Raw genomic sequence first — 26,059 nt, 5'->3', positions numbered from 1 at the left:
CTTGGGGATGAGTCTGACCTCTGCTCCAATGTCAGCATTATTGGCTACTCCATTAAAGGTGCCGTGAAGTGAATCTCTCTCTCTTTTTTTGTCTGGAGCATAACAGACTTGTAAATGAGATGCTTGTCACTAATGTGCCCCTCGTTGAGACACCTCAAGCAACTATTGTTTGGGTCACTAATGGGCATAGGATGCTTGCACAATTCACAAGGGTTGAAGCCTTGGGTTTGGGGCATGTCCCATGTCTAGACTGAGTCCCATCTGAGACAACTAAGAAACAACAAACTAATGCTAAGCTATTACATTAAGGGAACCAAACCATGCAACTTTATGCTATGAAAAGAATACATTTGGACAGAATGAGCAATAACAAAACTGAAGCTGCAGAAGTTTCATTCACTGTCACTGGCAGCAAGAAGAAACTGAGGCAGTGGGAGATAGGGCAGGAGATAGGGCCCACAGTGTGGGCAGCTTCATCAATCACAAGGGGTACCACTCAGTGGTCACGCAAGCCCTAGTGGACCACTGAGGCTGGTTCCTGGACTTATATGTCGGGTGGTCGGGCTGGACACATGATGCATGGGTGCTGCGGAACTCCAGTCTGTTCCGCAAGATGGAGGAGGACACCTGCGTTGCTACTGGGAGCTGGCTGTGGGAGATACATGGATGTTCCTCTGCATCATGGGCGATGCAGCACATCCACTTCTCCTGTGGCTCATGAGGCCCTACACGGGCCACCTTGATATCACACAAGAGGCCTTCAACGCCCAACTCACCTGGGCGAGAGACCCCGTAGAGCTCGCTTTCGGCTGGCTGAAGGGGAGGTTCTGGTGTCTTCTCACACATCTAGACGTAGGGAAGGAGCCTGTCCCTGCGGTCATGGCTGCAAGTTGTGCGCTGCACAACTGGGTGGAGGGGAAGGGAGAGGAGTTCCTCCAGGGGTGGGCGTCCAAGAAAGGAGGTCATTACAAGCAGTCCAGGGCAGTCTGCAACTGACAGGTTCACACGGATGGCGTGCGCATTTGGGAGGCTGGGCAGGAAGTGTTTGCCCGCAGCCTCCTTTGACTGTTCCCAGGCCACGCAGGGGGAAGATGGGGGCACTGTCCCGGCAGGCCCACTCCCACTGCACCCTCCCACCAGCAAATCTCAGGGAAGAACACGGGTGTGAGAAATGGAAACCTTTAATCCCCAGAATATAGTCGGGCAATAAAAATATGACTTTTAACAAACAGCACTTCAGATTTCAAATGGGGAGAGGGGCACCTGAACTTGGGGAGGGTGATCATTCAGCAGCGGGGGTTGTGGGCTGCGACCCATGTCAGCTGTATGAGCCCCTTGTACCCCATGGTCAATCGCCACCACAGGGCTGGTTTGGGGCTGGGATGACAGGCCCGTAGAGGGCTGCGGGGGACTGGTGAAGTCTAAGGCTCAGCAGGTGGGGCGGCAGAGCCACAGAGGCCTTAGGGGGGTGGATCCCCACCATGTCCATTGTCCAACACATGGCATGTACCATGACATGCAGCATGGGGTCCAAGGGAGGGTGGCTCAGGCTGCCCCACACACAGGGCCTGCTGCCCTTGACCCCCTTGCCAGGGGGCCCACCTGGCAAGGGGTCAAAGGCAGCAGGCCCTCTGTGTGGTGCAGGCTGGGCCACACAGGCCTTGGCGATCTTGAGGAGCTGGTCCACCTGGACCAGCCACTGCTCTGACCCCTGCACATGGTCCCGGTGCCGCTCGTCCTCCTGGTGCATCCACTTTCCTGTGAGGTCACTGTGGCGCTGGAGGGCAGCAGTGTACACCTGGAAGATGTCCTCATTGGGGCAGCGGTGGGCACTCATCCCGTCTCTGCTTTGCCCTCTGCCTTCTCCCCAGAGCTGCCTGGGTGCACACCAGGGCAGTGCTGGCCCTCAGATGCTGCAACTGTGGGGAGAAATTGGGAGGATAAGTCCTTCTCGCAGCAGAACTCTGGGGTCCCGTCCCATCCCGTCCTGTCCCCTGCTCCCCCGCCAGCAGTTGCAGCCCCCGTGTGTAGGCTGAGGGATAGTGCTGACCAAGGTGCGCATGTCTGTGCCCTCACATGGTGGACCCTGCCACACGGCATGCCTGTGCCATCGGGGGGAAGAGCCAGACCACATGTTCCCAACCCCTAGAGGCACATGGGGACCCTGGCGTGGGTGGCAAGGGGCCTGGTGCTGCTGAGGCCTCGCTGCACACGTACGGCCTGCACCACTGTGCAGCGACCCTTCCAGGGGTCAGCTGCGGCCCCCCGCAGTGACTCAGGATGTCATGCCCCCGCCACCCCCGAAGACTGGCAGCAGCCCAGCTGCTGTCTGCTGTGAGGATGGTACGCACTGCTGTGGCCATGTTTGTGGGTGGCGAGCCCCCAAGATGCCTGCCCCCACCCAGCTCCCAAGGCCGGGGGGATGTGACACCCAGGGTACTCACTGGGTGGTCTGGAGAACAGGTCCAGGGATGCCTGTGCGGAGCTGGCGTCGCTGCTGGTGGTGGAGTAGAGGGCAATCACCAGTGTACCCTGGCTGAACTCGGGGTCAGAGGCTGGCTCCTGCTGGGGTGGCTCCACGGAGGCACCCTCCGGTGGGGGAGGTTGCTCCCTGGTGTCCACGGGGGCAGTGTTTGGGGCCCAGTCCTTGCCCCCAAGGAGGTGGTCCAACTCCCTGTAATAGGGGCAGGTAGCAGGCCCTGCCCCTGACCACCAGTGTGCGTCCCGGGCCTGCATGTAGTCCTGGCAGAGCTCTTTCACCTTCGCCTGCACCTGCTTGAGGGTGCACGTGGGGTGGCTGTGCTCTGCCAGGGCTTTGGCCATCCGCGCATATCCCAGGGTGTTTCTGCACTTGGCAGTGGGGTCCATGACCACCTCCTCTTCAGCCCAGAAGGCCAACATGTCCTTTATCTCAAGGCTGGACCAGTATGGAGCCTGCCTCTGGCTGCCCCTTCTGGAGCCCTGCGATGGAGGGCCCAGCACAGCCTGCAGCTGCCTGGGACATGTTTTCAGCTTCCTGGGAGTGGCTGCCAGGGCGTGCCTGCTGCCACATGCTGCAAGCTGGTTGCCACACCCCCAGCTTCCTGCCTGGGGCTGCCGGCTCCTTTAAGCGCAGCTGGAGAAAGGAGCGATAGAGTTGTGGTGGTGGGGAAGGATGCCTCCCAGCATCACCTGACCGGCGCCATGGAAGACTTACTCTCTGGACAGAAGGAGCCCCGTGCGTCTACACTGCAGTTTTGATGACAGAATACTGTTGACACAAGTATTATGCCTGCTCACGGAGAGGCATAACGTTGCTGGCTGATAGGCAAGGTTTTGTCCACAAAATCTCGCAGAGAGCTTTAACTGTGTGGATGCTCTGTGACTTTTGTCAACAAAAGCCTTACTCTGTTGACAGACAGTGCCCATATAGACCCCACCCTTATGTGGAATCGACATGAGCAAACACTTGAAATAAAAACAGAGATGGCAGAGAGAGGAAGGGAAACCACTAACCATGAGATGGCTCTTCAGTGTACTTATTTGCTTCCCTTCTTCACAGCAAATGTCTCTCCTACTAATCTCCACTCTTATCTTAGGATCTCCTGTAGCACCTTTACATGCACATGACACCTTCTGAAACAGCTTCAGGTTTTTCTGTTATCACTGCTTTGCCAGTGTTGGCTCCTGATCAATGATTTGTGCACATTCAACACTGTCAGTATCACATTAAATTTTGTTTTCCTCTTTACAGCCGTGGCTGTGATTGCCAAGAACACTCCTCAAAGTCAGACTGAAGGAGAGCTAGCAGCTTGCAACACTCACTTTATCACTTTAAGCACCAAGCAAGGGATATTTAACCTGGGGACATCAAAATGAAAGATGCTTCTTTACAGATCTAAATCTTTGCAAAACAGGACTAGAAGAATTGGGTTCATACAAGTGTCAGAGATTCAATAAGATCACTTATTTCGTGTTTCACACACCAACCCTTCAGTGTGACACTTACTGACGAAAAAGGGTTTACTGGGAAAGATTAAATAGGTGCTAATACTTCCAAGCTCACTGGTATTTCTGTAACCACACAATTTCTATTTCAGCAGCACTACAGCGAAGTGGAAAACGAACTGGTATTCCAGTGTCCTTTAACCCGAAAGTCACCCATTTTACTTTTATTTTATAGGAGAGGCTGCATTTCTCTTGGGAAACACTGTGCCAGATTAAGGAATTTTTTGGACCATGGAGGGCAGGAAGGTGCGTGAGGGGAATAGGGGTGGGGCACTTACCTGGCACCCCATTCCCAGGGACGAACATGGCTCCGCGCTCCCTGTTGCTATGGGAGCAGTGGGGAAGAGGAGTGTATCGCTATTCTGCTGTTGCCCCCAGTTTGGGAGGAGGGGGCTAGGGAGTGGCAGAGCACAGAGCCACTTTCTCCTGTCCCTGTCAGGGTCAGTACCATGGGTGTTACACCCGCAGTATAGAGATTCAAGGGTAACTGGATTGAACATGAAACTGGAACCCATACGCCTCATTTCAAATTGGCTTCAGATATGAAAATTAGTATGTCTTCATGACCTATGCAGACAGACAATTTAGTACGGTATGTAGACGCTGATGCTTTTTAATGAAACACAACAAGTTTCCATTGGTTTCCTTTGCTTTTTAGAATTAACACCCCAAACGACAATGAGTGAATTATTTTAATTTTCAAACTAATGGGATTATGAAAGGTTAATTGTTTTGCATATGAAAACAACACTATCAAGTGATCAAGGTCTCATCCACGTTTCTCTTTTGTGGGTGCCATCTTTGGATATGATTCCATTGCACTGTTTTCAAAAGCAGTGCCTAAAAGCATTAAGTGATAAAAAGATGTGGGTCTTTGAAATGCAAATTCATGAAATTGAATTTTTGTTATCTGCCATATACTGAACTGGTCCTGAATGAAAACTGATCGCTGCATTGGACAGATATTTTAGGATTAACAACACTAATGATAAATACAGTGGGGCAAAGGAAGCTGAGATTAAGCTCTGATGTGTACTTCTTTATGGTGTACAGTGCACTATTCAGTGTGACCACAGATTAACCTGTGTCCACTTAGTGTAAATATAACATTACAGTGAAAAATTAAAGACATTGCAAACGTGAAATACCAAAACTGAGATAACAGAAAACTTTCTATCAATTAAAAGAAACCAATATTTTAGAATGTCTCGAGATGACTTTTCTTGTGTTCCTCATAGAATATATTTAATGTATGTGTTTGTATAAAATATAGTTACAACTCATATATAGTAGTCACCTTTAAAAAGTCAACTATTTACTAACAGTTAATGTCCTGTTGTACTGAACACCAGATAATATCCTATAGGTAAAATATAAAATAGTAACTGTTCTTTTTATAGCAACTTCTGTACATATAAATACACAAAAGGTTGTCAGTGCAGAGGTGTACTTGCTCAAAAGAAGCACTGTGCCTTTGGAAGGAGTGCAAGGAGAATGCGGACACTGACAACTTGTAGTGTGTTCTCTTCTGCAGGGCGAGCCCCTATGAAGAACATGGCAATAATGGTATTAGACTTCCATAGATCATGTTCATGGCTTTTGCAGACTAGTGCAAAGAGATGCACTCCATCTCTTGTACACTGTGCAGGCCTGGCCACAACAGAGCCCAATATGTGCTAGCTTTAGCCACGTGATAAGTTGTATTTATAGCATATCACCTACTTTCTCACTTGCACTCTGCTCATCAAACTATTTCCTTAGACTGCTTCTAAATGTGAGAACTTTTGTGGTCTTTCAAACGGTATTAAAACAAAACACAAAACAAACAAAAAACCCTGTCAAAGTTTTCTTTCTTTCTCCCCATTTGTGGAATTTCTCCCCTTCGGCCAAAACAGTCATACACTGGAAATAAACAAAACAAAACAAAACAAAACTGTATTGAATGGCAAAATAATATTAATTTCTGCACCAGAGACAGACTTACTATCCATCAAAGGTAACAACTGGAAACTGCAACCTATTCCAAGGGAGAGCTGCGTGTCTCTACTTCCCACTGAAATGAAGCAATCACCTCCTGACCCCGTAGATTACAGATGCTAGGCTTTAAAGTACATGTCCGGAAAAGTTATTTTAGGTCATTTGAAAGGGATCTAAAATATATTTTATTCTCTGCTTCAGAAGTCTGTGTAGTTGAATTCCTTATTAAAAACTTAGCCTGGTTTTACAAGCAGAAGGATTATTGTGTCTCAGATACGATTGTGAGAGAGTAAAAATACATACAAACCCTAGATAGATCTAATATACATACATTTTTAAAAATTTCTGTAAAATATTGTAAAGGAGTTTTTCTGTGAATATGTGGTATATGTAAAATAGACAATGGCATAGCATGGCATAATTGTTTTAACAGCAAGGATATGGGACGACCTTTGCCAACAGTGAGCAGTGTCATCATCACAAACTCAGGCCAATAATATCTTATATCCCTCCTTAATGTAGTCACTCTCAGACATATCTATGCATTCACTAATTGCACCTGTTAAGTGTCGATGCAGTTATTAATTACTACCTTGCTGTCAACCTTATTGCTTAAATTGAAGGCTTACGCAAAAATTAAGCTGATTATTATGCTTCAGTTAGCTTTAGTTTTACTGTTTGACCCAAATTGCGGAACTTGCCTGAAGTTCAACTATTACGCGCCTAGATATTTCTTCCATGTGACAGATACTATACAGGCCAATTCTGTGCTCCCCTGTAAAAGTCTCATTGAAAGAGGCCAGTGTTGCATATGTAGTTGTTGGAAGGTTGAAGTTTGGAGCACTTGTGCTAAGTCAACAGTGATTAGATTTAGTGTCTTAGTTGGAAATGGATTCATTTCATTCAAATAAATAACTATAGATTTACTCTTCCTCCAGACAACTAGATGCACCAGAACAGATCATCGCACTGTTAGCAATTGTTGGCTACATGTGTGATCTCTTTGTGCTCTAGACTCTATGAACTAACTGCCAAAGACGACCATTAACTTCAGTGGCCAAGGTGCATGGCCAGATGTATTGTCAGCAAATCACTGTCCTCGTGTCTTATACATGTTAGCACATGGGTCTGCAACCTGTGGCTCCGGAGTCCCATGAGGCTCCCTAAAAACTTCTTTGTGGCTCCCGATGCGATAAATGCAAAGCAAAAAAACCACCTTCTGGTTATTTTTGATAAATGGTGAACACCTAAAAGCCCAAAAATGAACAACTCACACCTATGTACCAAACAATATGTGATCTCAAAATTTGGATAATGCCCCCTAATATCCTGAAGAAAGAGAGAAGGTTTGGGAGTGAAAGTCAGGAAGACAGTGATACAAACACACATATAAAGTATGAGGGACTAGACTATGTAAAAAGTTTGCGAATGTCCTGCAGTAAACATGACACTTTACAAATCATGTGTGAGCTGTTCCTAAAATAGGGGTTACAAAAAGTATGGTTGGACATTATTTATTAAGGGCCATCTGATATCGTGGTTCTTGGACGACTGAGATTTTTGCGTAATTAAAAAAAAGGCTCTTTTTGTTATTTTGGTTGCCGGTCCCTGTGCTAGAGGTACACTAACACACGTATGTCTATTTCAAAGGACTGGGCTCGCTAACTGGTGAGATTCTCTGCTCTCACCTCAGCCATACAAAGACATCCCCTCTGAGGCCCCTCTTTTTACACAAGGACAAAAAAAAATTACATATTTCCACTCTGACATAGTTAACTGCCACCCCCTCTCTGCCTTGCACATGTTGATTCAAAGCACCTCTATCCAGCACCCTTTCATCATGACCTTATGCTTAGGAGGGGTCAGTGTATCTCTGTATCATGTTGTACCATATCTTGGTATCACAGTGTTCTGGCACGAACTTTCTGGAATGTGTTTGGGAAAATGGCCTGTGCCCAGCACTGCCTAAGAGTATTTGTGTTTTTGCAACATCAAGTCTCCTCTTGCCAAGTTCAATGGACTTTAAAGTAGGCAGGTTTTGTAACAGGGCCTGACTTTTGGTACCTTTGCTTTATACCAGCAGGGCCTGACTGAATCTGGCCTTAGGCCTTATATGAAGCCACTTATACCTGACCCAAAGTCTCAGGCTCTCTCTTTCCAAATGCACACAAGTTCTACAATTTAAGTTAAACAAGTCAAAACTAAAGCAAACTGAAGTGTAATAGTTAAGATACTTATTTTTCATTTCCATGGGAGTTTTGCCTAAGTATGGAGTATATGATAGGATCCTTAATAGCTTAAATATCATATGAAGCAAAGTGCCATTTTATGTTTAACTTAAAATGAAAAACTCTCCTCTGCTGCAGAAGGTGTAAAAACTGCATTGCCAGCCGCAAAACAACCTGGCAATTAATTTGATTATTTAAATCCAATGTAAATGTTGGCTGGTTTGTGAGTCTTCCAAGGTGAACTGAATCAAAGCAGTTAAATATTAGAACTGGAGACAGAAAATATATCTATAGTATACATGGTCTCAGTTTCCTTGGCTGCCTCAGTGGCATGCTGCCATACAGAGTAACGTATTCTTCCTGCAGCAACAGAAACTTTGTAAAATGCTAGGATAGCTTAAAATGCTAATAAGGAGAGTCAGAGTGAGATAAATTACAGTGTCCAATTTTAAGTACAGTGCATCAAAAAATCTGGAGCCTCTTTTAAAATACATTTTTTCCCCTCTGTATTCTGAGAGTAAGGAGGGAGTTTGCAGTAGCAACACCTTCCAGATGAAAACCCAAGTTGAGGAGGCAGTTGGAAAGGCTATGTGGTCATTTATAGTCCTACTAGACACTGTTCTGTCTGTGATTTATCCCTACATTTTACATTTATTTAGTTTGTATTTTGTTGTTTATGATTGCATAGGTATTTCCCCTCAATGATGCCCATATTTTCCCATAAGGAGAGAAAAGCAAACCTTGGTTCGCTTAATACATCATAAGACTCCATCTTTTTCTGTTTAGTTTAGCACTTATTGGCTCTTCCAAAATGTCAGCAGTGTCACATTTGTCATCTGAAGATGGTATAGTATTCCTAAGACTGCTGTCATATCGTGAGGTGTTATCTTGATAGTTGTGTGGTGTATTTGGGGATTAGTGAGGAGTAATTGTTGTCTTATCTCTGCCAAAAAGTTTTAACTGACGTTTCGAATTAAACTGCCGGGCTGTCTATTCACTGTTTCACTTTTCTGGATACAAACTGTTGTGCCTGATGTGATTGTAATTTACATTAAATATTGATGTATGCTGGCAAAATAAAATTGCACATACTCCAACACATCTGTGCAATTTATATGGAAATTCTTACGAACTATTATTGACAGTTAGTGCTGAACGTGTGCCAGGACTCTAACTTAAAATTAAATAGATTCAAGTTGCAACATATAATTGTCTTCCCACTAATTATAAATTGTATTAGAAGAATGTTCTTTTGCTTTGTCTCTCCCCATTTTGTTCCTTGGGCTTCTCAATATACTGCTTAGGCTTGATAAATCTATTGACACTATACAAGTTTCCTGCATTCAGTGCCAAGACTATGATGGGTGTTCTAATAGTTCTTTCCGTGTAATCTGCTGTTCCATCCACCTACAGTACACCTCTTCAGTAAAAACAAAGTTGTCTTTAACTTCATTCAAACAGCTTTATCCCTTCTTGCTAATCAGTGAGTCTAAACCTACATTGTGAAATGTAATTCATGCTGATATACTTTGTGATGATAATGAATGGCCTAACTTCTGGCACAGAGAACTTGACTGGGCACTTGAATGGTACAACTAGATCAGCTGCATAAAATGGGTTCTCTTCTTCTGTTAGCCCATTATATTGAAGGAACACATTAATCCATAGAGTGCATAGCTAAATTCTAAAGGTATGCCATTCAATCTGAGATTTTAATTCTCAAATGTAGATTTACTTTCAGAACTGAATATCAAAAAAAAAACAAAAAAAAACCAACCCACAACGGTTATTCTGTAGCTCTGTTCCATATCTACATTCTGAGTCAGATTGGCTCATTTTGGCACAATACTCTTTTACTGCCTTTTACTCTTTGTGGTGGAGGGAAAGGAAATGCTGCACTTCAGTCCATTTTGTGCATCATCCAAAAAATTATTTACTAAGGCGTTTCTAGGTGAGAGAGACACATCTCTAAGTTAAAGTTCGATTGTAAAGGGGTTAGTTAAATTGGTGCCATATTACTTTGAGTTTAATTCAAGCTGGCTTATTTTGTTTTAGTTTAAATTGACTAGGTACAGGGGGTCGATAAACTAAAACAATCCATTATTAATCCACAGTATTAATGTCCATATGGGGCTTTAAAAACTGATTAAAGTTAAACTGGTGAAACTTGTGTGTGCAGTAAGTCCTAAATTCCATCAGTTACTTCTGTGACAGTAAATGCAAGGGAGGTTGCATAATGCCTTTGAATAAAAAATAAATAAATAAATATATGGAGATACACATCTCATAGAACTGGAAGGGACCTTGCGAGGTCATAGAGTCCAGTCCCCCGCTCTCTTGGCAGGACCAAGCACCATCCCAGTTTTTTTTTTTTTAATTTGCTTTTTTTGTTTTTCAATCTGTTTGCTCCAGATCCCTAACTGGCCCCCACAAGGACTGAACTCACAAATCACTGAGCTATCACTCCCACCCAACAGCTAACACTGCTGACATCTATTTAAAAACAAGGGGCAAGAGTCCCCGTGGAGGCACAGAGACTGTGATTTGATCCTGCCTGACTACCAACGGCCGTATGGGGAAACCACCAAGAAACTACACAATGACAAAAGTCACAGAGAATGCCCAAGGACTTTGAGGAAGCTATTAATTGGAGAATGGTCACCTCCTGGCCAGTACAGCTCATTCTACCCAGGGGTTCTCAAACTACACTGCACTGCAACCCCCTTCTGACAACAAAATTGCTGTGTGACCCCCCCAGAGGGAGGGACTGAAGGAGGAAGCTGGGGGTTGGTATGTGGGTACTGGGTGGGAGGGAGGGGTCAGGAACAGGCTAAGGGTGGACAGTGTGGGTGGGAGAGAGGGTGCAGGAGTGGGCTGGGGTTGGGGATCTGGGTGAGCAATAAGGTGCGTAAGGGGGCTGGGAGGAGCAATGGGGGGAGTTCAGGAGTGGGCTGGAGGTGAGGGAGGGGGCAGAAGCAGGGTGGGCAGCTCTGAGGAGGAGGGGGTGGGAACAGGCTGCCAGTAGGGCTGCTTACCTCTGTGTGCTGCTGCTGTTGCCCCCTTCCCCCAGCTGGTGAAACAGTAGCGGCAGGAGCAAAACTTCTCCAGGAGACGACTTCTCCCACCGCTGCCAGGAGCACCCCACCCCACTGCACTGCTCTGACTGGCCAGAAGTCCGGCCAATCATAGTGGCAGGGGAAGCCTCTCTGCAGGCAGCAGTATGCTGCTGTTGCCCCAGCTCAGGAAGGGGGAGGAAGAGTGGTGGCACCACTTTCTGCCCCCTTGTAAACCCTGGGAGAGCCCATGGGCCAGATCCAGCTTGCCTGATTCAGTCTGCGAGGCTCAGGGTTCTGCCCCACCAGACTTTGGTAAAGATCCAGCTACACCGTGGTCCAAATCTGGACCATGAGCTGGGGGATCCCCATCCCTACATTACAGTGACAGACCCCAAGGAATGAAAGGCAAACCTTATTTCTGGTAGGTTAGCTTCTTATTGTTTTCTCCAAGCAAGTTTACTTCCTCTCTGAGCAGCTGTGAAAACTTCTGACATGCCTCCTGCAAAAAGCCAGACCACTGAAGTCCCTTCCCCTATTCCAAAGGGGGACAGTGGATAAGGGGCTGGCAAAATACAGCCCAGTGGGAGCCTCACCCAGGCTGCTTGCCTGCACCACCACCATATGCTGTTTAAAGAAGACAGCTGTGATTGCCATGTGCTTCTCTTAATACTGCAGGCCCAGGGGGTGAGGTTTTCCTGCACTGACCCCGCCTCCAGCACAATCTGGCAGCTCCCATTGTCCAGTTACTGGCCAATGGGAGCTGCCTGTTTGCAGGTCAGGCAGTGCATGGAGTACTCCTCCCCCAGGCTTGCAGCATTCAGAGAAGTACATGGCCCCTGCAGCTGGCTGCTCTGAATGGTATGTCAGGCGGGGACCCTGGCTGACTGCCCTGCTGGTTGAGAGCCATCCAGGGAAGCGACTCCTGATCAGACCCTGCCTTTGGTACCCCCACCCCACTCCCTGCCCCCAACTGACTGCCCTCCCACCCCATGTAACCCAAACTCTCTGCACCCTCCTGGTCCTACACTCATATTGCAACCCAATGCCCTGCCCCCGTCAACCCCCACTCCTACACTCCTTCTCTAGCTCAGAATCCTTTCCTGCACTCATATCCCATCCCAGACCCTACCCTCCAGGTCACAACCCCCTCCTACTCCCAAACTCCCTCCTAGATGCCACCCTCCTGTATCCCAGTCACTTATCCAAGCTCCCTTCTGCATCCAACTTCCACCCCATACCCCAAATCTCCTCCTTTCATATCGTGGAAGAGTGTGGCCCTTGACTGCTTAACAAATTCTTGGAGTGGCCCCGCATCAAAATTATTGCCCACCCCCGAAGAGTCTGCCTAGATGTTATTTAACACCAGAGGGTTTACCTCGCATTACTTGGGTCCTTGTGGAGGTTCAGGGCATGTGGCGAGGAGTGCAGGAGTCAGGGGTTGCGAGGTGTGTGTGTTGCGGGGCACAGGAGTCAGGGAACTGGGAGGTCTGTGGGGTGGTGGAGGCCATGATTGCTGTCCCCTGTGGTCATTCTGGAGTATAACTGTCCCTGCTGTCAGAGCCCTCCCTTTCTGTTTGATGACAATCACATTCCATGCACATCATAGTGTCTTGGCACAGGGGTCGGCAACCAAAATAGCCAGAAGAGCCATTTTTTAAAATTCGGTAACAAACTTAGTATTTCAAGAGCTGCGAGGCATGTGAACATGAGATGGCTCTTACTAAATAATGTCAAACCATACTTTTTGTAACCCCTATTTTCAAGCACAGCGCACACACAATGATTTGTAATGTGATACTTGTTTACTGCAGGACATTCACTGTTCATCAAAAATAATCTTTTTTTTTAAATTTACTTTGCAACTATAGTGTCAGGATCCACAAAGAAGTCCTTAAAGAGCTGCATGTGGCTCCGGAGCCACAGATTGCAGACCCCTGTCCTGGCACAATCAAACCCTGACTTAGCTTTAAGTTATGATAAGAGGAAACTGTATATAAAAATTTGGTGGTCCCAGCTCTTATCATTTAGGAGGAGTTCCTGAAGAAACAGATTCACAGACAAAAGAATGGAGAGACAGACAGATGCACAAACTCTATCAAATATATATAGTAGATTTAAAAGGCCATAGCCATGGTAGGTGCTAGGTGCTGTACGAATATATAATAAATAACACTTCCTGTACCACAGATTTCAGACTGGCTCCAGACTTAGATCTGTGCTGCAGAAGTTGAACTTGTCTCTGAATCAAAAGGTGAGACTCATTGATGTAGCACGTTAACATACTCCAAATTCTGATGATGCTAGAATGCTGAGTTTTCATAGGATTATAAATGCCAGCCTTAGAACCTGTGTCGCTGAATCTGTGCCAAAGCTCTTATTGTCCAGCTGTGATACTTGGCTCTAGAATGCATGCACCTTTGCTCTTTTAGGCCTTCCAGACTGACTTGATATTTAACTAACATGTCAAACTCACTTTCGTGACAAACTTAATGGGTGTCCTCGGAGCCTTCAGGCAGTTGCTGCGGGATCAGAGAGACCATGGTGATGTGTGGCATAGGTCCCACAGGCTAGGTTACTCTTTATCATTAGACAGAGATCATACTTGTCCTTAAGCAATATTCTAAGGATGACACTAGAGGCATTTTTAAAGCCGCTAGGGTGACACTTCTATATTATAATTGAAGAGAAAGGCATAAGTGAATAAGGACATCAGGTATTAAATATTAAATTGTATGTAAGAAAATTAAAGCTCTGTGAAACACTACATCCTGAGGTGCCCATGGTACTCTAAATATACATTTCATAAGAAAAATATTGAAAAAAAATTGAACTATAGGAACAATATTATCGCAGTATTCAGGGCACTAGCATCAGAATATTATTTCCTGACAAAAACAATAGATGTGAAGGAAACATCATGGGGAATGTAGCTGTGATGATGCTAGTAGTAAAAATAATGGTGAGTAAGCTCCTTAGCCATGAGGAGCATTAAGAGTCTTCATTTATATTACGAATAAAGTTTCACAAGACCCTTATGAGTATCTCCACCTGACAAATGCAGACAAAGAAAGTTAGGTGACCTTTTTCAAGATCACAATGAATGTCTGTGACAAAGCTGGGAAGAGATTCAAGATCTACCTTCCTATCTGGCATTCCTACCCACTAATACAAAGCTCAAGATTGCAGTGGTGGCATAGGCCATCCTTTATGGGAACATTAATGGTCATCCTAACACATGGTTTTACGTGTGTGGATGTGCTGAAGAAAGGAAATCCCAGAAGATTAATGCTCTACACACCTATCTTACTGAATCATCTCAAGGATCACAAACCTATTTTAATTTATTTTCATCACACACAAAAACCAACTTGTCCACATTCTACTAAGTTCTAATATTCACCGAACATCATTCATTTCCACGCTGCCACGTCATAAACATATAATTATGTCATCATTGTGTGGAGCAGCAGGAAAAGAAGATGAACATTTCATGAGACACAACAAGCAGTCCTGTAGCACCTTGAAGACTAACAAATGTATTAGGTCATGAGCGTTCATGTGTAAGACCCACCTCCTCAGATTACCAGATGTGCAGGTGTACGAGCCCCTGATGGTGTGGCTGATGCAGAGAGGTCCAGTGATGGTGTTGCTATTATAGATATGTGGACAGAGTTGGCAACGGGGTTTATTGCTGACACAGGTTCCTGTGGTGCAATGTGTGACTGCTGGTGAGTATTTTCTCGAGGTTTGGTGGTTGTCTATAGAAGAGGACAGGCCTGTCACCCAAGGCCTGTGAGAGTCAGGGATCATGTTGCAGTATGGGTTGTAGGCTATCAATGATGCACTGGAGGGGTTTAAGCTGAGTTCTATGAGTGATGAGAAGTAGGATTCTGTTATTTTCCTTGTTGGGCCTTTTGTGAAGTAGGTGACTTCTGGGTAGTCCTCCGGCTGTTTCTTTACTTCCCCAGTGAGCCCGTCTTTGTGTCTATCAGTGGGACTGGAGCAGAATGAGAAAGCGCGTGTATACATACACAAACAAAAAGTGCCATTCTAACCATTTATTCCTTCTTTATTTTCCATACAGTGAATTTATAATGCTGGCAACCTCTTTTTCAATCCCTGGTAACAAGTTGGCATGTCTTAGGTAAAAATCTTTGGTGCTACTTTCCAGTGGTGTCAAAAATTGTGTAAAAGAGTTTTTAAACAAAATTAGGTTCTTATGAAGGACTATTATGTAAAAGGAAAAGTATACTTAGTACAATTGTATATTTGCTTAAACAGATGTCTACAAGACATTCAAAATGAAATATAGTGTTTAAGAGTGGTCTTGAGCAGTTTTGGACTATGAAAAATATGTAATATGTAATAATGAACTATTATAGTCACTGGTGGCAATACGTCTGGGACTGGCAACCAAAAGAGCAAGAAGAGCCATTTTTTTCAATTTCTGTAAAAAACTCAGGAGCTGCAATGCATGTGCATGTGAGATAACTCTTAATAAAGTCAAACCATACTTTTTGCAACCCCTGTCTGAAGAACAGGGCACACACATATCTCAAAATGCATTACACATATCAAAGCGGGGGAGGGGTTATATAATGTTTTGAGATCACATATTGTTTGCTATTTAGATATGGGTTTGTTCATTGTTTGGCTTCTAGACGTTCACTGAAATATCAAAAATAATCAGGAGAGGGTTTTTTTTTTTTTTTTTACTTTGCAATTACAGCATTGGGAGCCACAAAGAAGTCTTTAAAGACTTGCATGAGGCTCCAGACTCTCGCAATAAACCTATCCCAGTAGCAGAAAAAGACTAAAAAATATTCCAAAGGTCAAAAATCACTTCACTGATAACTTCCAGGGAAAAAAAATATTCTACAACTGCTAAGTATTTTTGATATGCAGTGCACTCATTTATTCTACAGTAATCTAGTGATAAACAGCTATAGTATATCTCTGTTAAAAATGACTTGCAAAAGTAGTAGTTATTAGAGAAAAAAATACATAGTTCTGTGTAAAGTTTGGAATAGTGTAAATGTAAGTCCATCCAAATGGTATTCCTTATCTTCATGATGGTCTCGCAGTGCACAATAAAATGACTTAGCATGCAATGTTGACTAGAGAGAGGACAAGCCAATCTGGCCCATTCATGTATTGACAATGACTCTGCTGAAGCTCTTAATGTGAGTACCCAAGTCTAGAAATGTTCTCTAAGTGTGGACCTGCAGGATGATAAAGGTTTGGGCTATACGCAGGGTCCTGGACTAAGAATGGAAGAATTACCAGATTCCATCCCAACAGAGGTAAAGGCAAGAGACCTGCTGCACCCAACTCCCATAACTGTGACAATCAGTGCTTCCTCATTGTCAAAGTCTCCTGCTAGCCTTGGTGCTGGTTTTTCTGAGTCATGAACCAAAAACACCACTTGTACTTTCTAATCACCTAAGCAGGGCTCCTGAAGGAATACAGTAGTGTTGTAAATATGCACCTCTAGTAACCTGAAGCTTCCAAGTTTTCCCAATGGGAGTTTGGAACTGATGAGTTGCAGGTGTGTGCAGTGATATAGTAAGTGGCTGGCTCTCAGTTACTGTCCCCTGAGCTCAATAGTTTTGTGGACCTGGCACCTTTGCACAGGACCTGGAACTTAGTACCACCACCAGGATATGTTAGACCTTAATATGCACTTGAACACTTGAGCCATATCTACACAAGAAGCCTTTGTCAACAGAAGCTGTCGGAAGGGATTTTCCAGCAAAACTTCTGTTGACAGATCACATCTACACATAAAAGCAGATTGAAAAAGCATTCTGCTCTGTCGACAGTGATCAGCCAGACTGTCAGGTCCTGTCTTGACAGAATGGCTGTCTGGAAGCTCTGCAAACAGGGCTGCCCAGTGAACCGGGAGCCCTATCTGTTTGACAACAGGGCTCCCAAGCTGCTACACAGCGCTTCTGTTGATGCAACACTGTCAAGAGAGGAGTTATACCTGAACGGGGAGAGGTACAATGCTGCCAGCAGATGTACTGAGTTTTTTGTTGACAAACTGTCAACAAAGTGCATTTGCTGTGTAGATGCTACATGTTTTTTTCTGGCAAAAGCCTAGTTTTGCTGGGAAAAGTGACTTGTGTAGACACGCCCTTGGTTTCAATGAGAAGAATGCAGATTTCTTCAAGAGAAGTGGTGAAGCAGATCTGCTGGGAAGAAACAGAAACTGGGACTGGGTTGAGTGGCAGTGACACTGAGTGATAAGACTCAACTTTCACTTCAGTGACAAATCATTCTATACAGGCTTCTAGCTAGGCTTACTGGAGTCCAATGGGATGGCTTTGAGGTTGCCCCCTCAAAGCTCAGTGGGTCCAGATGACATTTCCAGATAGACTTAAATATGTTCAATTCCTGAAGCAAAACTTCATGCTACCTCAAAATTTCAGAGGGCCGCTGGCACTTCTTCCTTCCTACCTCTGTGGTTTTCAGGAAAAGAACTACATCCTGAAATAGAAACTGGGAGAAAAACATGAGAAAGACTCAGAACACCATCAAGTATTGATGCTCCAAGCCACATTACATGGAACCAAGCTCCAAAGCTTTCAAGAGGTTCCAAAGTGCAAAGTAGCTGCTCCAAAATTGGCCTGGAGAAAATGAGATGTTTACAACACTGAGGCAAACCTTCAATGCAAAATAGACCAAAAGAGCCCTAATACAACAAATCCAGAATCTTGAGTGGTCAAAAGTATGGTTCACTAGACTTAGACTTACTGGACTGGAACTAAGTACTGTACAAACACACAGCGTGCCACGAACCAGCCTTATTCTCCATCACTATATAGTCTGGAGCACTGAAAAGATCTGCAAATCAGAAAAACAATTTCCTCAAGAAGTTATGTAGACTGTTACCAGGACTGAAAACTACAGCTGAAGCAGAGCTAGAAAGAGGTAACAACTGGAGAGTCCAAGTGAATGTTGCCTTTCTTAATTGCAGTCCAAAAGGATATGGTTGGAAGATATGAAAGAGGGCAGCAGTAGTGGCAGTTCTTACACAGATATGTGAACAAACAGAGCAAGTCCTGGAATTTGCATCAATATAATTGTATAAGAATTTTGTTTAATGTATCTTCCTGTATATATCTTGGGCTCCTCAGCAGGGTTGCTCCATCCCAAGTTTGCCTTGGTGATATGTAAATCTAATTACTTCCATTGTTGATCCCGCTCCCAATACACTTGACTTCTTTATTAATTCATGTCTTCCGCTGCTAATGTCTAATCAAGAAGTGGCAGAGGAGACTGGGAACAAGCTTGTGGTAACAGAACCTTTTTATGTAATGAAAGCCATTACTACCCCCACTGCATCTGATAAAAACACACAGCTTTTCTAGAAACGTACTTAAATTTATCAAGGATCAGTGTGTCACACTGAACTGAACACGGAATTGTAAAAGGAGATGAGTTGTGTGGTATCCTTTGGAATACAAGAAAAACAAGAACAAGAAAAGCCCATCTGTCCCAACACGTCTCCTCTTCTTCCTTACCTAAATCAACAGGCTAAAATCTCCCACATTTAAAAGATATGGTGGTCAGAAACATATCTTACAACAATTTGGTAATTAATTCAATTTATAACATGATTTACAAAGTTATGACCACTACACCACAGAACTATTTCTTTAGTTTCATGTATGCAAACATGGAAAAAACTTGCACAAAGATTTACAGCCCAGTATTAATTGTTCAGGATATTTCACTTACCAAGATGTGTGTTCATCATTTTTGCACAGTATTTGCACATGGCCTCTAGGTCATTTAGTTGCCCTTGGAGAAATGAAATTTGAGTCTCCAGTTCTTCCTCCTACAATTGAAAAGGATAAGCTTTAACAAACATGATATACAATAAAATTGATAGGCAATTCCACTGGTTATGATCTCATTTTTGCCTATGAGTAAGTCTTGGAAAAATCAGAAAGTTAAGGTTCCTGCGTTGTAGATGAAATGAAATCATTTTGACTTTTCTTTTGTCATTCTATAATAATGTACTTGTTTTTTAATGTATCATATCACAAAAACATCAGTTCCCATACAGTGTTTCATGAAAGGTTAACTGCTACATTTCACCGACTCAGGTAACAGGATATGTTTCTGGATAAATACATATTTTGGCCTATGCAAACCTAATCCAGAGACATATCATAAGTCCGTTGAAGTAATGGAAATTGACACATTTGAGACATTAGTATAACCTCCCAAGAAATTCCATCATATTGCCTTCAGAACACCGAACTTTTAGCTCAGCCACTCTAAATATTTGGTGTATGCTAAAACATGCCTATTTATTACATATTTGGCATACATTTTATTTACTTAACAAATCATGCTTCCAGGTCACCATGGCCTGCTCTGTCGACAGAGGGGTGAGGGTGTGTGAATGCTCTCTGTTGGGAAATATGTCCCACAGAAACTTCTGTCTACAAAACTCTGTAGTATAGACACAGCCTAACATCTGTCCAGTAAATGTGCATTAACATCTTTTTCAAGTAAATTTCTCTTAAGATTCATGGATTTTAAGGTTAGAAGAGAATTATAATTATAATTATAAGACAGTCTGACTTCCTGCACAACAAAGGCCACAGAACCTCACCCAGTAATTCCTTTTTCAACTAGAGCACATGTTCTAGAAAGTCAGTCTTGATTTAAAGATCACGTGTGACACAGAATCCTCGCCATACCCCCAGAAATGTTGCTCTAACGATTAATCATCCTTCCTGTATTTTTTTTTATTCACAGTACAGAATATGCAAAAGAAGGTTCCTCCTCCTCCACATTGGAAGGCTTGTCATTCTGGCCAGAGATTGTTGGCCCTCAGACTGTGAATTAAGCATTAACAAGAAAACAGCAACATAGAAGAATAAAACAACCTTGATTTGGCTGCATAATTTATCCTAAATTAATGATTATCAGAAAACAGAGCCAGAGCCAGAGCCAAGCAAAGTGAAGGAAACTTGGCACTCAGATGAGCTGTATCTGCCACCAACTACTTAAAAGATTGCATTTATTTAAGGTAGCATTCTCCAAGAAAGGCCTGCAAACAACTACTTCCTCCTCCTCTTTTTGATTCATTTATTCATTTATTTTGGATTCACCTACAACTCTCTCAGGCTTATACCTCATTTGCTTTTTTTAAAAAAAATAATGCTGAATCATAAACAGCTGAAAAGGAGGTTCAAAATTTGAACCACTGAAAGTATTTACTGTTACAATTCTATCAAATATGTAGTATTTGAAGACTTCTCACAAGCAACTACTTCTTGCAATGACTACAGAAAATAAAGCTACCCTGTTCCTGTTACTGATTATACTTTACTATAAATTCAAATAGGGTCAACTTAAAGTAACAGCATTAATAATTTAAACAAAGATGCACATATCTATGTCACTCCTGTGGGACCGAACACAGATATTGAACTACTGGTAATAAAGAGTTCTGCATTTCCCAAACTGTCTTTCTTCATATTCATGAATCAAAATCAGAATAAATTATTTCTCAAAGCGTTCCTGCAGCTGTGGATACTTAGACAGTAAAATGAAAAACCCTCCAATTTTACTAAATACCAGTTAATTTCCTAGCTGAGATCGGTTGTAATATGGAAGACTTAACAAAGATGTACAATGGCTATATTACATTTTTGCTTTAACCTTAGAAATATGAATGATTTAATGCCTTGCAAACTTAAAAATTGAAATTGCGCTAATAGTATGAGACAAAGCTGCACCAACTCTCTTGATTCTAGTTCACACTGCATTATATGAATTTTTCTATCATACTGTTGCACTGTACTCTTATAAATGCTAGATTCTGCATTTACACTTTGCTGAGAACATGCCTGAGTATTCTTGAATATAATTTCAACTGCTGAACAGACAAACCATCATTGAATCACATCTCTGCTACACATTATCACAGGACTGAGAATGAGGAAATATTGTAACAGTTATGTAAAATTGTGGGTAGGCAACAGGACATTTTCCTGATCCAAAAACAGATCACAAGGACTTGGATTATAATGACAAACGTGCAGTAAATAAGAAAGGGCAGAGAAAACAGAAGGAAAAATGAGGTTCCCTACAAAGATTATTTTTCATGAACAAAAGAGCAACCCTTGTGTGACAGGTTATAAAAAATTTAAAATGGGAGAGGAGTTGCATCAGGAATCATGACTCGTACAGTAGATGCCGAAATGTGTTGTGCTGCTCTCGTTCTCACCTGTGCTCTCCTGGACTCACACATAATGACTGTGCATGATGCAACAAAAGAATTTATATGGGAAACACTGTGAAACTACACAGCATAAAGCCATGAAGTACTTACATAAATATAAATGAAAACCAAGACATCAATCTCTGTAATTCTTTTGGGAACAGCCAGTCAGAGTGAAGTGAAAGGGAAGGAGTAGGGATAGGTGAAAAGGAGTTCAAAGACCACTTGACCACAGGACAAAAACCTTCCACAGTATGAGAAAATTAAATTTGAAGATGTATTGAACTACTGCATTGAGACATTTATTTCCAATATTTTATAACATTGCATGGAAATGAAACTACCCACAATGTGTAGGCATTATTCAAAAATATTACAGGTTGAACCTCTAATCTGGAACTCTCATCCAGCAAATTCTGTAATCCGGCATGATTTTACTTAGCTGGATGACCACTTAACATGGGTGTGGCCAAGTTTCCTTTGTTCCCATAAGGTTTGTTTACAGTCACCAATTCTGGCTCTCAGTGTTCTGTGCTGGTATTTAGCTGTAATTTACCCCTAAATGTCTTCTAGGAACCCAGTAAGCATGGAATTGTTAGTAATGTGCTAGAGAATATTGACCTCCCGTCGTCCAACAAATTCTCTCATCTGGCACCTGTCAGATCTTGAGGGTGCCAGACAAGAAAGGTTCCACCCGTATTGCTACAGCCAGATAATTTGGATTATGTTGTGAGAAGAAGAAACAAATCAAACAGCTAAATCAAACCACTGTGCCTGGCGTGGAAAAAAAAGGCAAATGAATCTTAATGATGAAATGTCCTCCTGCCCCACAGAGCCCTACAGAAACTCACAGTAATAGCCTCCCAGCTCCTCATGGTTCCAGCTCATTCACAACTTTAAAGATTCTCAGGAACATCTGGAACTAAATCTGAATGTGGAAATGAAGCAGGTGGCTTTATAATTAACTGACAGATAGTACTGGTTCATACTCCTCTGATAACATAAAAGAGACTTAAATACCTCATGAAATACCAATACCTCATAAATACTCCAAGCTGAGTGTTTTTTGTACTATTTCTATGTACTATATTCCAAACTCTTCTTTCTTCTAACAAAGCTAAACCCTGAAAAGGTGATTAACTTACTTGTACATTTCTCATATTTTTTTCTTGCATCTGCATTCACATTCTCTCTTAGTTACACATTGTACCACTTTTTACTTATGATCCCTCTCATTTCTTTTACTTTGCTTTATTTCCTCGATACTTTTTTTTCCGTTTTTTGCTCCTGCAGCTCTCTATCACCAACCTCCTGCTCCATCCTTTCCCCTCATCTATTGGTGGGAACACCAGAAAGTAGGGTGACACTGGAAAGCTTATTTTCGTTACTTCCTTCTAATTGAAAGTCTCGTAATAAAATCAGTGGTATCGGCAGTCTCTAGGCTGTATCTCAGTGACCTTCACGAAGTTCAAGAAAGCACAGAATTGTGACTCTAGTTGAATTCATTCCATACCCTTATGCATGGACTACAGAAAATTTTACGATCATGACACTGTGATCCTTATTTTTCATAGCTCATTGCTTGGTGAGCTGCATTAAGATGGCAGTGTCTATGTTCAAGGCCTCTGAAATTATGCAGGATATAATTTCCAGAATCTCAAGAAAAAATATTTTAGCTGATGCCACACACACAATTTTTTTGCAACTGAAAATAAATTAGTCTTCTCACAGTATATGTTGTCTGCGTCTGCAAAATAAATATCCAAACACCAAACTGTCAAGTCTGCAAAGAAATGTATCAAAATGCAGAACAAATAGGGCTGTCAGCCTCCCCCCATTTTTGTTATCATATAACGTTCACTTTCTTGTCCAAGGAATGAAGAGCACAACTATATTTAGCGCTTTCGGTGCTAAACATGTTCAAACTGAATTCTCTGACAATTTGTCAAAATAGATTAACAAAGATGTGAACAGCATTATATTAGTTAATAAAGTACAATTAATTTGTAAAAGGTTGATACAGTTTCTTGGATCCCATATTCTGTGTTTGCAAAAGTATACTCATTACTTATCACAGAATCATAGAATGCTAGGACTGGAAGGAACCTTGAGAGGTCATTCAGTCCAGCCCCCTGCACTCATGGCAGGACCAAGTACTGTCTAGACCACCCCGATAGACATTTATCTAACCTGTTCTTAAATATCTCCAGAGATGGAGATTCCACAACCTCCCTAGGAAATTTATTCCAGTGTTGGACCACCCTGACAGTTAGGAACTTTTTCCTAATGTCCAACCTAAACCTCCCTTGCTGCAGTTTAAGCCCGTTGCTCCTTGTTCTATCCTCAGAGGCCAAGAAGAACAAGTTTTCCCCCTCCTCCTTTTGACACCCTTTTAGATACTTGAAAACTGCTATCATGTTCCCCCCTTAATCTTCTTTCTTCCATACTAAACAAGCCCAGTTCTTTCAGCCTTTCTTCACAAGTCATGTTCTCTAGACCTTTGATCATTCTTGTTGCTCTTTTCTGGACCTTTTCCAATTTCTCCACATCTTTCTTGAAATGTGGCACCCAGAACTGGACACTGGATACTCCAACGGAGGCCTAACCAGCGCAGAGTAGAGCGGAAGAATGAATTCTCGTGTCTTATTCCCAACACACCTATTAATGCATTCCACAATCATGTTTTCTTTTTTTGCAACAGTATAACACTGTTGACTCACATTTAACCTGTGGTCCACTATAACCCATAGATCCCTTTCCGCCATACTCCTTCCTAGACAGTCACTTCCCATTCTGTATGTGTGAAACTGATTGTTCCTTCCTAAGTGGAACACTTTGCATTTGTCTTTATCAAACTCCATCCTGTTTACCTCAGACCATTTCTCCAGTTTGTCCAGATCATTTTGAATTTTGACCCTATCCTCCAAAGCAGTTGCAACCCCTCCTAGCTTCGTATCATCTGCAAACTTAATAAGCATACTTTCTATGCCAATATCTAAATCATTGATGAAGATATTGAACAGAACTGGTCCCAATGCAGAACCCTGCAGAACCCCACTTGTTATACCTTTCCAGCAGTATTGAGAACCATTAAAAACTACTCTCTCAGTACGGTTATCCAGCCAGTTTTGCACCCACCTTATAATAGCCCCATCTAAATAATATATAATATTTACCATGGGAAAAGTCCACCTGCATTAAAGCTGAGTAATTCTGAATCCGTAGACACTTAGCTGTAATAAAAAGCATTACAAAGAGCAATGAAGAAACTCTCTTTAAGGGACTACTTAATCTGGATTATATAAAGTTATTTGTTCCAAACTCCTTGAACAATAACTCAAGTAGATAATTATATTAACTTCAGCATATCCCATCTTAGATTCTGTCAACGTGGCAGGTGGTATGGGTGTAGGAACAGAGATAAAATACGGTAGATAAAATATAGAAGAAATATCCTAAAATATAAATATAGTAGACAAAATATAGTAGAATTCAAACCTGTTAATACTGAACATTAAAAGAATATCAAAGGAGAAACAGGGAGGACCTTACACAACTAGGTAATCACTAGAAAAGGGATGGGCAAAACATCACCCTGGCCCAGTACTATAAACAATGTAATACATAATCCAAAAAACTTTCAGCTCCATGAAAAAGAATTCATCCTACTTTATTCAGGATAGTTACTTGTGCTTTCTTGCTCCAGCGTGCCACAGCAGCCCTAGTGTTACACTTCAGATGAGCAACAAACAATTCTGGGGGAAAATTTAAGAAACAGAACCACATTTCCAGCTGGCATAATTTTAGAAAGCTCTCCTGAGGAGCTTCCTAAAACAACCCCTAAATTTGAAGTGAGTAGGGTTAACTCAGATCCCATGGTGATGAAGAATATAATCTGGTTCCCAGTTCTGATAATCAAAAAAAATTGTAGTGTTCAGAGGTGCACCATCACTGGTGCTCGGAACCATGGACTGTCTTGCTATAATGGAAACTGGCATCAAATACGGAGAATCTCAGAGGTTTCAGTAGTTTTTTTTTTAAACCTGTTGTTTTGATTTCAGAAGCTCTAGAAGTCACACCTGCCTGCAGGGAGAGAGGGACTGACAGACTTAGCAACAAGGCAAAGGTTCAAACTAGTGACCCTGACAAGGACTGAATCTGTGCCCCAAACTGCATAAAGCTTGCAAGCCCACAGCTGCAGAGTGGGAAGAATGCTGTAATACTGCACACTTGATCCACTAGCAGATCCTCTTTGGTCTTAGCTGAGTCTGCTACACTGCTGCATTCTCTCGCGCAATACAACAGTTTGGCCACAGTCCTGTTCTAATAAAAAAAAAATCTTCCCTTTACCAAGGGAGCACCCAGGAAAGAGTGAAAAAATATGCTATGGAAATATGGAAAAAGGTCCTGGCGGAGACAGAGAAAGGAGAATTGAAAGGGAACATCCTGCATCCTCTAGTGGACGCAAGACACTGGGGAGTTAGAGAGGTGATCGCTTCTCTGAACAGCCCCACCTGCTGGATATATACCTGAGGATATAGAGGTTTTTTTCTGGTTAACAAACA

General features: G+C 42.8%; 1 protein-coding gene across 1 annotated transcript in view; it reads right to left on the bottom strand.

Annotated features, from left to right (window-relative positions):
• The window catches only part of TBC1D5 (TBC1 domain family member 5), a 560,176-nt gene that overhangs the window by 27,360 nt on the left and 506,757 nt on the right, over positions 1-26,059 (bottom strand). Inside the window, exon 23 of the mRNA XM_074984496.1 lies at positions 18,992-19,091. Within this exon, the coding sequence (XP_074840597.1) occupies positions 18,992-19,091 (100 nt within the window). The remainder of the gene's footprint in view (positions 1-18,991; positions 19,092-26,059) is intronic.

The sequence above is a fragment of the Carettochelys insculpta genome, chromosome 2 (genome assembly GCF_033958435.1).
Source record: "Carettochelys insculpta isolate YL-2023 chromosome 2, ASM3395843v1, whole genome shotgun sequence".
NCBI classification, from domain to species: domain Eukaryota; kingdom Metazoa; phylum Chordata; order Testudines; family Carettochelyidae; genus Carettochelys; species Carettochelys insculpta.
The sequence above is the reverse complement of the archived record's forward strand: the minus strand, read 5'-3'. Positions and strand labels throughout refer to the sequence as shown.